We start from the raw sequence: 12,384 nt of genomic DNA, 5'->3' as shown, positions 1-12,384 counted from the left end.
ACTACTGTAATGAATACAATTAGAATTGTAAACTAAGAAGGATGATATTTATTCATCTCTATCCTTCAAATATGGATCCAGCCTACTGCAATAGATCAAGCAGGAAAAGAATTAGCAAATTCCTCCTAGAATAGTCTTATGCCCAAGGTATCTACCACTCTTATAGTCTAGAGAGAATGGTGAGCTATGTGGATCTTTGCACGTGTCATGTACGACATTAAGTGTGGAGATGTCCAAATATTTTACCAATTATCTTGACTGTGTGAACTGCCAGCATATTTTGATTTATATCAAGATCATACTCCCATGTTATTACATATTAGTGCAAAACTAGATGGGGGGAGCTTCTCTAGAAACACATCGTCATTTGTAAAACAGATTTTTTGAGAAAACTAAATCACACACGCAATACTCAAATATAATTGAGAACACCTTGGGCTGTTCAGCTTAAACCGAAGGAAAGATTCCCTACCAAAAATGCTGTGTCAGTGGTCGGAATATTTCAAGGACAGCAACCACAGGAGCAGCTTACAGGGACTTTGTGAGCCCCCAAATTAAAGTGCTTTCATCTTGTGAGGTGGTCTCTATGGGAGATGGCGGAGAGTAGATAACCTTGAACCTGAACGGTCAGCGAACTGCATTGCTTTAGAGAAGGAAGTTGGTCCTGGTAAAACAAAGGGCCAAATACTGTTTGAATGACCATCAAGAACATTTAGTTAATTGGGTAAAGTACAAGTGTCTCTTATTAGAAAATTGATACTACCACTAAGGAGTAATCTGTCAATCTCAACTTGAAGTTGTTAAATAGGTGATTTATTTTGGTCTGGTCACAAATTTGTGGGAGAAAGGCAGCTGCTGGAGCCCTTCACTGGCCTCACTTGTGCGTGTGTGTGTACCTGTATGTGTGCTTCGTTTTTTGAGGGGAGGCGGTGAACATTGAATTAGGAGTCCTGAAGACCTAGGTTCCAGCCTTGATTCTGCTGTGACCTTGGGTAAGTCATTTAACATCTGAGCCGTGGTGCTAGACGCCCTACAGATACAGGGGAAAGCACTGGAGACGTTTCGAGGTGCTATAAAATGCAAGGTTGAATTATTAGTTCTATTAACTATGTGGGTTAAATTGGCTCATGAAGGGGCGCCTGGCTGACTCAGTTGGTGGAGCATGTGACTCTTGATCTGGGGGTCAGGAGTTCAAGCCCACGTTGGGTGTAGAGATTATTTAAATAAACAAATAAACTAAAAAAAAGAATATAAAAATTTTTAAAAATTGGCTCATGAATAAAAATAAATTACGTGGAATAACTTTGATCCCCTCCACCTCAAAAAGTAGATTAAGTCTTCATGGTGTCAAGAGAATAAGCTCCTAGAAAGCAAGGTTTTATAATGTCTTATCACTGTACTAACTTGGTGTCTGTCTCTTTTTAATGCTGCCTCTTAGTATCCGCTCCATTCAACATTCAATTAGCATGCCTGCTATGAGGTAAAGTATCTTTTTACAAAATGTAGTTGATCTTCTGCTTTCTTACTCTTCCTTTAGATGTTTAACTTGAACAGTTCTGAAGTAGGGACGTAGGGTTCAGCTCTAATCAGCTGCACAGCCCCACGGTATCAGTTGTCCCGGGCTCTCTTCCTGTGATGTTAAGATAGGTGCAAGAGAGCCATTAAAGATTTGTGCTGAAAGAAAAGAATTATCTCTGTTTTCTTTTGTAAACCTCTACAATTGTTTCATGTCTTTAGTCTGTTTCATTGAAAAAGTGAACCCGACTCATCTAATAAAGCTGCCTTTCCCAGCTCTAATAGGCGTCCCACCACATCTGTCTGCCTTAGCTTTAGCTGCCCCACTTTTCTTCCATCCTTCCCAGTTCCACTTCCCTCACCCCACTGTGACATTTGGAGCCAACTGCGATTTAATTCTGCTATCCCCTTTCATCGGGAAACACATGCAAGTGGTAGTATTATTATTACTGCACTTAACCTCTCTAGAGAGGTGAGAATTTTTAACAATACATGCTTGGCTTAACCTTTAGTGTACATCAGAACCACCTGGAGAGCTCGTTAAAACCCCCTGCTTGCTGGGCCCCAGCTCTGGTTTCTGTCGGCATCGGGGGGTGGGGGGGGACCTGAGAACCTGCACTGCCAGCAGCTTCCCAGGAGCTCCTGACGCATCTGGGGACCGCCCCTTGGGACTGGCTGCCCATCACCATGGTGCGAAGGAGGAAACCCCTTGTTCCCTTCTTCACCTTTTCCATCTAGGAAATAGGAAGGGTATTCGAGGTCAGATGGATAGTTTAGAAGTTTCGGAAACCCAGATGTGAACAATGTAGGTGCTGTGATCCTCCTTAATTAATTTGGGTGAATGTGAAGGCGTGGGTGAGGCCTTGCCTGGGCTCAGAGAGCTCTGTCAGCTGGGGCAGCTTTGTGATGCGGGCAAAACCACATTTCTGCGTGCCTCCCTTTCTTTCGGTCTCTCTTTCCTCGTCTCTGATGCTGCTCCCTGGGAACCAGGATCCCTGTTACGGAACCCCTGCTTGGTGATGTGGGTTCATGTGGGACTCTTGCCAGGCAACATGGGAATTTGAACTCGAGTCTTAGAGTATAGTACCTTCACCAGGATTAAAGTGGCACGACTAGATGGTTGAAGTGACAGAATTGATGTTACCTGCCTATGTTCCCTCTCCTCACACGTACTTGACTCTGTTATCCCATATGTCTGACATGGGCTGTTTGTGGAACTGAAAGCATTGTTGTAGAAATCTTAGACCAGAAATTGATCATCTTACCTAGTCATGTCTTACCTAATAGTTCAGATTTGTGTGTATGCCTGCTCACATATGTACAGTTAAATACATCCGTCTCTCCGTTGATTGAGAGTAATGGCGAAGAGGAATACAGTCAACTAATGATGTTTGCAAAATTGGTGAATTTTTTTTCAATGTTTCTAACAACTCTTTGTTCTTCTTTCTCTCCATAGAAACTCCCCAACTTTCAAGTCATTTGAAGAAAAGGTTGAAAACTTAAAGGCAAGTAGAGATGAATAGTGATGTCTTGCTGCTTGGTACCTTAATTTTCTTTGCCGCGGGTAAATTATCTCATTACTCTTTCCTTCTAAAAGTATTTAAAGAGCTTTAGTAACTTTATTCTCTACATTATTATGGGTGATATGTACTCTTTTAATCAATATTTTTCAGTGTATGTTGTAGCATGGTAGTTGCTAAATGCTGAAAGGAAGTGTATAATTTAAAAAGCAGTAGTACTTGAGAACTTTATGCAACTCAAATACTTTTATAATTGGACAAAATTTAATACAAATTTTATTGTAGAAAATTAACAAGAACATTACAAAAGCACAAAAAAGTAACACAAAAAAAATTGGTCCTACCTCGTAGAGTCAGTGATATGTATGTAGTAGGACTACGCCTTTGTGCTTTGAGAAAGAATTAACCAAATAGAACATAAACATTTTCCTGTGTCATTAAATATTCTTCCTCAATATTATATTTAATGGTTGCTTGCATGTACCCTATGACAGATCTTGTTTGCTCAGTCCTCAGTTATTGGGCATTTTTATGATGATGATGATATCATGGTGATCATTATCGTTGATTCATGGTTTTATTTTTTGATGGCTATGATTTCAGTGAAGGTGGACATTTTCCACGACTAGCTTTATTAATTTGTAAATGGTATTTTTAAGATTATTTTCAAAACTATAAAATGACTAACTCTTAGGATCACAGGTGACCAGAAAGGTTGTCTAGTTCCCAACCACTGCCCAGCCTTCTCTACAGAGTTTGTGCAAAGCCACTATTTAATTTCTTCTTAAACTAAATCTGATAAGTACTGTACATATTTTTAAGGATTAAAAGCATTATCTTAAATGCTTTATAGAAATCTGCTTAAAAACAAATATTCAGATTTAGTCTTTCAAAATTGTAACTGAGTCACTTATTTCTAACTGCATCTTTCTTAAATTGCAGAAGCAGGGGATGCTTATAAAAAGAAAACCAAACACTGTCCCATGACCTGGATCTTTTTTTCTTGCACAAACACGAATCACACCTTTTGTCTTTCTACATAAATGTGTAAACATTTTTAGAAAGGAATCACACTGTACACACAGTCCTATAACTTGGTCATTCAGCCCCCATTAGCATATATGCTCTATGATCCCACAGACATGGGGACCTGTTCTTTTTACTCACTGATGCTTCTCAAGGGCCTAGAATAGTCCTTGGCACATTGAAGCTCCTTAATACATATTTGATGAGCAAATATATATCCTAGTTGTTCTTCTAGGTCAGTATGAGACCTGCTTTATTCTTTTTAATGCCTTGTCATGTATTTGAAAACAAACTGTACGTTGTAGAAGTCAAGGCTTGCTATAATTCAGTTCTCACTATTTGGGGTCTACTGTAAGCCTCTCCTTGAGATCTGCCTTAAGCATTAGTTTTTGAAATGACAGGTTGAAAAACGAGACAACCGTATTCTTTTGACACCGAAGGTGAGGAGAAATGTCCGGGTCATTTACTATATACCCTCCCTCTGAGTATATTTAGATTATATAAATTGTGGTGAAACTTGGCTTTTGAAACATGACTAGGCACCATTCAGATAAAAACTTGTAATTTTTAAAAGTAAAGTTTATGAAACATCCCCCAAAAGGCTGTACAATATAGTTGTATGCTCGGGATATGATTTTGCTTAAGTACATTTATATTCAGTTAAATATCGGATCTACGTGTACTTAGATTTAGATTTTGGATTGATTCATGGATCTGATTACCGAGCATTTACCTTGTACCGGGGGTAGGCCATGGAGATACCGTGGTGAGCAAGAGACACAGACCGTTTCTGCAAGATGTGTAGACAATTTAATAGCCAATGAAAATAAAGTGAGGTAAGGTGCCATGACAGGGAAACTCGGGGGTGCAGTGGGACCAGTAGCAGGAATGTGTGACCTAGGCTAGGAGGGAAGGTAGGAGAGGGCTTCTCCCAGGACACAATAATATACATGGAGGCCTTTAGGTTGAGGGGAATTTTTGAAGCTTTGGATCCCTTTTGAGGAATACCAGGAACTTCACTGTGCGCAGGAGATGAAGCTAAGGTGAAGGGTAGGCCCCAATAAAGAATTGGGACATAGGGCAATGGGAAGCCTTTAAAGGATTTTAAACAGTATGGGTAGTGTATCCTGTGCCTTTTAGAAAGATCACTCGTGCCCTGCAGATCTGGGGGGAGGAAGATTGGAGTCAGGGAGACTAGTTAGGAGGAAGGAGTTGTAATCCAGGCCAAAGATGGTGATGGAGTGAATTAAGGTAGTGCTGATGGGACAGAGTTGAGCGATATTTAGAATTTAGAAATGACAGCCCAGAAGTCAGTGATTGATCGGATGTGGCACAAGATAGGGAAGGGATCAAGGATGACTCCCAGGGATCTGACTGGGCCAACGAGGTAGGTGCTACAGCCATTTAAAGTCTTAAAGAAGAATAGAGACGGGACCAGTTGTGGGAGGAGTTCAGCGTGAGACATGTTGAATTGCAAGGGTCTTAATATTTTCCTCCAATTAAGAAATGTGTTTTAATAAATTTAATAAATATACAGTAGACATGAGTTGTGCAGATTTTCCAAACAGTTCAAAGATCAGGATGGGAAACCAAAGAGAGAAAATTTCAACTGGATTCCAACTGATATCGTGTGTCTGTGGCTAGTCAGTTAAGATTGAGCTAAGAGTGGGGTCAAGTTAAACCTCCTGTGAGTTGCACTGTGAGTTACTGACCGGTTTCCTAATGTTAGTCGGCTGTCCTGTTGGTCAGTAAGGAGATGTAACAGAGAGAGCGTAGATATATCAGTGTTGTTAAGGATGAAGTGACATAATAAGTGTTTTGAAAATCATGAAGTATTACACAAATGTAAGGCGGACCTATTCATGCAGACAGATGTTTATTGACAAAATTTCAGGCCAGATAAATTGGAGTAGTGCTTCACAAACTATAACTTGTCTAGGAAGCCCCTGGAGATCTCTGTAGATGGAGGTGGGGAGGCTGGTCTGAGCCTGCATGTCTAACAAGCTCCCAGGTGATGCTGAGTCAGGCTGTGGGTCCTTGCACCACACTTGAAGTAGCAGCTGGTTAGAAAGTTTACACTGTAACTGGGAAAATGGATCTGTTTCTTTGCTTTGTCGTATTCAATATTTCTTGAATGAGTGTAGCCGAATGAATAATCTGATGGAACGCAAAGTGTTACCCAAATACAGAGAGACTTCCAATAGATATTTTAGAATAATAGGTCTTACGAAGCTTTCCAGACAGATTTTCCCGGGAAGAATTATGAACAGGTGGGGAAAAAAGAGGAGGGGTAGAATCTACCAATCGGAAGATTTCAGCAGAGGAGGCGGCACGGTTTTCTATTACATTGCACAGAACACAGCGACAGTACTGAATTCTGTGTATACCTGACCGTCACGGGGCTACTACGTTCCTGATTGGTGTGTTCTTCAAAGTACAATTGAGTTACTTTTTTGCAGAATCAGCTGAGTTTCTGTTTCATGCTGTCTTGTCCTTTTTGAACTTTTTTTAAAGTCTAAAGTAGGGGGAACCAAGCCAGCCGGCGGGGATTTTGGAGATGTCTTGAATTCAACTGCAAATGCCAGCGCCAGCGCCGCGGAGCCTCTTCCAGAACAGACGCAGGCGAGCCCGTGAGCTTCTCGCCGGTGTCCCGCTACCCACTGCCAGATGCTGCAAGCAAGATCCGGGCACATTGTGTTGACAGTTGTTGCCGTGAATTTCCACCAGATGTGCTTTTCCTTAGCTTTACATATTCATTTGACCAAATAGTTTGTGGGTTGGACAAAATAAAAATATCTTCACCTCTGTTCCTGGGAAACACCCTTTCCTGTGCATTTAAGGCCCCTGATTTAGGAGACACCGTCATAAAAACACACGTAATCCCTGGGGATCCTCATTAGCATGCTCTAAGAAGCTTCAGGTTATCGTAATTGCTTTCCTACTTGACAAAATCACTCTGGATCAGGATGCCACTTTGATCTTTGTCTTCAATACGATTTTCTTGTTTCCTTCTTGAACCTCTGTGTATTTGATTGCTAACTAAAATTTTCTTTAACATTTCCTGAATCCTGGTTATTAAAAGTTTTGGCATAATTTTCTTTATCTCTGAGGGAAGAACGACGAGCTACAAAAATATTTTTGAGTAAACATTGTTCTGGTAGAAGGTATCTTGTATCTTGTGTGTCAGAAGACAGCGGACTAAATCAATCCGCTCTGTGTGCAGTTTGTTACAGTTTGGTAAGTGACAACAGGTGCAGCGGTTCAAAGTCCTTGGTGACTTGAGAGTGGAACCCTCACATCCTTGTCACCATTTGTGACAGTAACCATGTCAGCGTATTTGTTATTATGCCACTTCCCTCAACTTACTTTGCACGAGACTAAATTTCTAGTTTCAGAGTAAGTTGGAAAATAACATTTTGAATCAGGCATATTGTCATTACCAGTAGGTTGACGTATGAACACTCTCATCTCATGTTCCATTCAAAAGCCTGCACGTTTTTTAGGTCTCAGTAGCTGTACAAATGCTAAAATCAATCACATTAGGGGAAACGTTGCTGTCTTCATTTAATTCATTTAGCACCATTTAAAAATAAGCACACAAAGTTGTATGACTAATATAACTTGAACAGATTTTATACTAAGGGGTTGGTGGTAATGCCTGAGGATTTAATGCATTAATGAAAATCAAAACTCATTGTTTTCTACTTAATTTGTTTTCAGTGTGTTAGAAATTATAAAATGATACTGTAGACGTTGCCCCCCTACTTTGAAAAAATGGCAGGGCTGAATGAACCAAAGCCTCTAGAAGTATCTGCATGGAGGCCAAGGTACTCTATTCTAATATCTACGTATTCATCACTATTCCCTTTTCATTCTGTGTATGGTTATGGCCTATAATGTTGTATTTGTTATTTATCAAATTGTGATTGTTTTTGGTATTGTTTATGCCAAATGTTAATTGCCAAGCTTGGAGTGACCTGAGGCATTTTTTTTTTTTTTTTAAAGCATGACTAGATTTACTTCAGGTTAAATTATCTTCTGGAAACCAAATTTGAAAAGCCACAAGTGTTGATTGTTATGAGTAACATGCTGCCATTCTTGATTGCTAGAGCTTTTGTTATAGCACTTTAGACGCAACTGAAAATACGCTCTATTAAATGTGAAAAGCCTAATAAATTCTGTATATCAGTAGTGTAGGTCTCAATATTTATTGTGAGACCAGTCGTCTGGAAACAACCTGTATTAAATAATCAGCTAGTGTCTATGCAAAAAAAAAAACTTTTTTTTTTAACTGTCTGCTTTAAATCACTGCTTAATGGTGTCAGACTAACGTATAAATTATTTCCTTGAAGAGACTTTAAGGCAGTTGCCCAGTTGTTGAAGCGCTGTCCTGGAGGAGTGGATCTGTAAAAAATTGTCTTTTTATAAAATACTGTGGTTACTCATCATAACTGTTAAATTATTTTTTCCAACTAGTCTTTCATTTTTTTTTTTTTAAATCACAACATCATCTTTTCATCACATTGTTTCTTGGGTGTCCTGCCTTGTTACTATCTTTCAACTTTAGCTGAGTGAAATATATTCAGATTTCTACTTTATAATGAGAAATGATAGCATAAGGAGTGGAAAATGCGGATGGGAGTGTGTGGGTGTTGGTGATGGTTGTGAAATAAATTGGGAGAATCGCTTTTCTAGACACACCTATCCTTAATTTTAAATGATTTAATCTTTTGCAAAGTACTCTGCATCTTAAAAGTAGTAGTAAAAAGTAGTGAGAGGTTGAATTTAGAAAAACAAACATATGGACTTAGAAATATTATTCAAAGTAGTCTTTGTGGAAGATTCAATATTACGAACTCACAGATATTTAAGAAATTTGGAACACAGTAATTACTAAAAACACCAGAGAGGTCCTGGTCACTCTGTTGAATTTTGTGTTTGACACTGTAAGAAAACAGTAACTTGAGAGTGAAATCTCAGATGTTTAAGAGTTCAAGAAGTGTGACAGAAGAAAATAATCCCTGAAATGAACCCTTTTTACAAAGGAATCTCTTCAATTGATGGAGTTTATGGAAAATAAAGCAAGAATTCTCATGCTTGTGAGGTCGAAATAATGGAAAAGAGAATTCACTGGATTATTCTTTTAGTTACTCAAATAGAGAAGAAAAAAAACACCTTTAATTTGGAATCACTGTTTCTGGATCTGTTTATCATGAAATGCACACTGTATTTTTTTTTGTATAGTATTTGAAAACAATAAAAATTCTGTAATTTGGGTATGGGTTCTTTTGTATGTATTACATGTCAAGGAAGGAGGTGAGTTCATTATTACAACTTGTCTCCAGACACTTCATATCCTAGATATGGGAAAAAAAACAACAACCCATAAGTAGCTATATGGAATTAGTGTATCAGAACTGAACAAGCTACATGCTGACTGTAAGTGGCTATTTGCTTTATGTATGTAGAGGAGATGCTGCATAAGGTCCTATGTCAGCATCACGTGTGTTACTTTATAGCTCTTAAAACCCAAATGAAAAATCAGATTTTTTTGCCCATAGCAAAGAAACATTTGGCGATTAATTCAGGACTGTCCCATTGTAATCGGATTAATTATAGAGACCATGTTGGGTTAGTTAATATAAAGCATTATCACTTTTTAAGTAAACCTGCAAACCTTATACAAATGATTTCTAGATTGTTCAGACTCTGAAATCAAAATGAACCAAAATCAGAATGAGCAGAAAGAACTCACTCTTAGTTTACAGGCCTTCAGAGGGCAGGGCCTGCAAGTACCTATCACCGTCCAGGATTTCGTACTTAACATAAATGCTACTTGGTGACTAAATTCCTTGCTGACTCTCATATATAATTTTGATTACAGAATGAGGTTGATTGGTAGTGTGATTCTTTTAATTTGGTGGTTTTCCTAGCATATAGTAAAAATCCAACACAATTTTGTTGGAATATTTTAAGTGAATATGATCTTTCACTTTAAGACTCTCCATTTCAACATGCTTTGGTCTTCTCCTTGGTTTCTAGGATCAGTTCTCTATTCTTATTTCCAGTTGGACTATTTTCTGATATTCTCTTCTTCCAGCTCCTTAAATGTTATTGCCTGTCCCTATTGATCTTCCACATGTGATCTCCTTAATGATCTTAGTCATTTCAGCCATAGAAATGAATATCTTTAGAGTCATTATTATCTTCCCAGTGTATCACTAGTCCTATCCCTTTTTCTAGGTTTTTATGTATGCTTTAAGAGACACGAATTTCTAATTACTTCCTGGTCACCTCCACACAGACATTAATAGCCACTATTTATTAAGCTTTCAGTAAGTGTTGGGCATTTTCACTCATTTCTCTTAAGTCTTTGTTCAAGGTTGTGGCAGTGGAACCATTTTATAAATGAGATTACAACCATCAGAGGTGGAGCCAGGATTGAACTATATTCTGTTCACTTCCCTTGCCATCTACCATTACTAATATTTTTACAAAGTGTACTAACAATTTGCAAGCTACAGGGGAAAAAAGAGGATTGTGTTTTTAATAAAACAAGAAGGAAGGTGTAGTGCAAGGAGTAGAGCAGGATCAGAATGCCTACGGTGCCATCAAGATGTTAAAATACTGCCATTAGAGCTGATGTTACAGTTGGTGTTGGTATAGGCTAGGACAAACTGTGTAGGTATCTCCTTGTTGATTTGCCCAGTCCTTTACAGTCCCTCTTATTTCATACTTTTAATGTTCTAACAAGGTAAAGAACTAAGCATAACTTGAAATCAGTTGATACAAACTTTTATTCGTTAAAAACCTCAGGATTTGTCCCAATGTCCATTGTCATAATCCTCAAGGAGTTTACCATCTGGCTAAGGTAGGACATGAATATATCTATTGAATTTTAGAGCTGGGACTTTAGTAATCCCTTTGTTCTGTAGCTGTTGATTTACTTAAATTTACAAAGCACTTAAAATTTAGCAGGGGGTTAATGGCTTGGCTTTACAAGTGAGGAAGCCAAATCAACATTAAGTTGGTTTGCCTGAGATCAGGATTACAGTCAGAACTAGAACTAAGAAGTTCATGAGGTCACTGGCCAGTGCCCTTTACAATTTACTACTTTTTCCTGAAGGGAAGTATAAGTAGCAGTAGCCACAGATAACAATGCAAAAATGTCTCAGGTAAGATTTCATTAATGGTCAAAGGAAATAAATGGCATAAGTGCCAAGAAGAACACCCTGGAGTGGAATCTGTCCGAATTTGTAACCATTACCCTACAGTTGGCTAGTAGTAATAAGTTGTATGTGATTCATACAATTATGCACCATTCCAAGGTTAATGTACTTCTGTGTAGTCTAACCATGCAATTGATGAGAACATCAGAAAGATTTAAAATCTGCAGTCAGATATTAAAATAAGGGCTGTGGTCATACATAAAAACTCATTCGAATGTCAAAGTACTTGGAAATGAACTGTGAAGGGGCTTACCACCTCCCCTAAAATAACTAACTGGATTAATATGAAACTGATAGGTAGAAGATGGACGGACAGTTTAGTTTGCCAACACTTCTTTAAGTATGATGTTAGGCTCGGTTTTGAAAAGAGTGGGCAAATTCTGGGAATTAACATTGATGAGGAAAAGGGAGAAAATCACGAGTGAGGGTGGGTTTGTCTGGTGGTGTCTAGGCACATTCTGAAATACAATTACTTGGGAGGAATTGTAGCGATCTACAGGTGACAAAAACAGATGAATGTTTGAAGGTCAGTGGACCTCGGAAGAGGCAAAAAAGACACACTTGGATCCAGGATTTCACAAACGTTCAGTGAACCCCACTGTATGCCCGATGTCAGGGATCCAACAGCAAAGAGTTAACAAATTTGGGAGAGCAGACGCAAAACAACATTATAAGTAAACTATATAGCAATATTAATGCTAAATGGTATAAAGGAAACCCGGGGAATCCGATAGTGTCTCTGGGGTTCCAATTCTAAATAAGGTAATCATGGAGAACCTCATAATTGAGCAGACACCCGAAAAACAAGTCTTGAGGCCATCTGGGGTAAAAACCCAGGTGGTGGGGCTAGCAAGTGTCGCAATACCAGAATTTGCAGCAGGACAAGGGCCAAGCGATGCTCAGAGGAACGAAATTCCTGCAAGTCAAAAACACTTTCCACGAAAAACCTAGCAGATCGCTGCCAGTAGGGGACCCCTAGGCATCAACGATTTAATTCACTCTCTCCATCCCCACCCGTCCCACGCACACTCCTGGATCCCCAGGGCTCGGCGAGTGGGCGGACCACTCGTTGCTCCGCCCCGTGGCCTGCGCGC

At 39.1% G+C, this 12,384-nt stretch overlaps 1 protein-coding gene across 3 annotated transcripts in view; it reads left to right on the top strand.

Moving 5' to 3' along the window:
- The window catches only part of TPD52 (tumor protein D52), a 98,549-nt gene extending 89,213 nt beyond the window's left edge, over positions 1-9,336 (top strand). For 2 of the 3 annotated variants that reach the window (XM_026495843.4, XM_026495842.4), the window contains exons 5-6: positions 2,972-3,020; positions 6,576-9,336. In XM_026495843.4, the coding sequence (XP_026351628.1) occupies positions 2,972-3,020; positions 6,576-6,695 (169 nt within the window). In that variant the 3' untranslated portion in view covers positions 6,696-9,336. Of the gene's footprint in view, positions 1-1,438; positions 1,500-2,971; positions 3,021-6,575 lie in introns of those variants that run through there. The other variant, XM_057307686.1, reaches the window with a different exon arrangement.
- The last annotated feature ends 3,048 nt before the right edge of the window (positions 9,337-12,384 follow it).

This window comes from Ursus arctos, unplaced genomic scaffold (genome assembly GCF_023065955.2).
Source record: "Ursus arctos isolate Adak ecotype North America unplaced genomic scaffold, UrsArc2.0 scaffold_6, whole genome shotgun sequence".
NCBI lineage: Eukaryota > Metazoa > Chordata > Mammalia > Carnivora > Ursidae > Ursus > Ursus arctos.
This window is presented reverse-complemented; position numbering and strand designations above follow the sequence as displayed.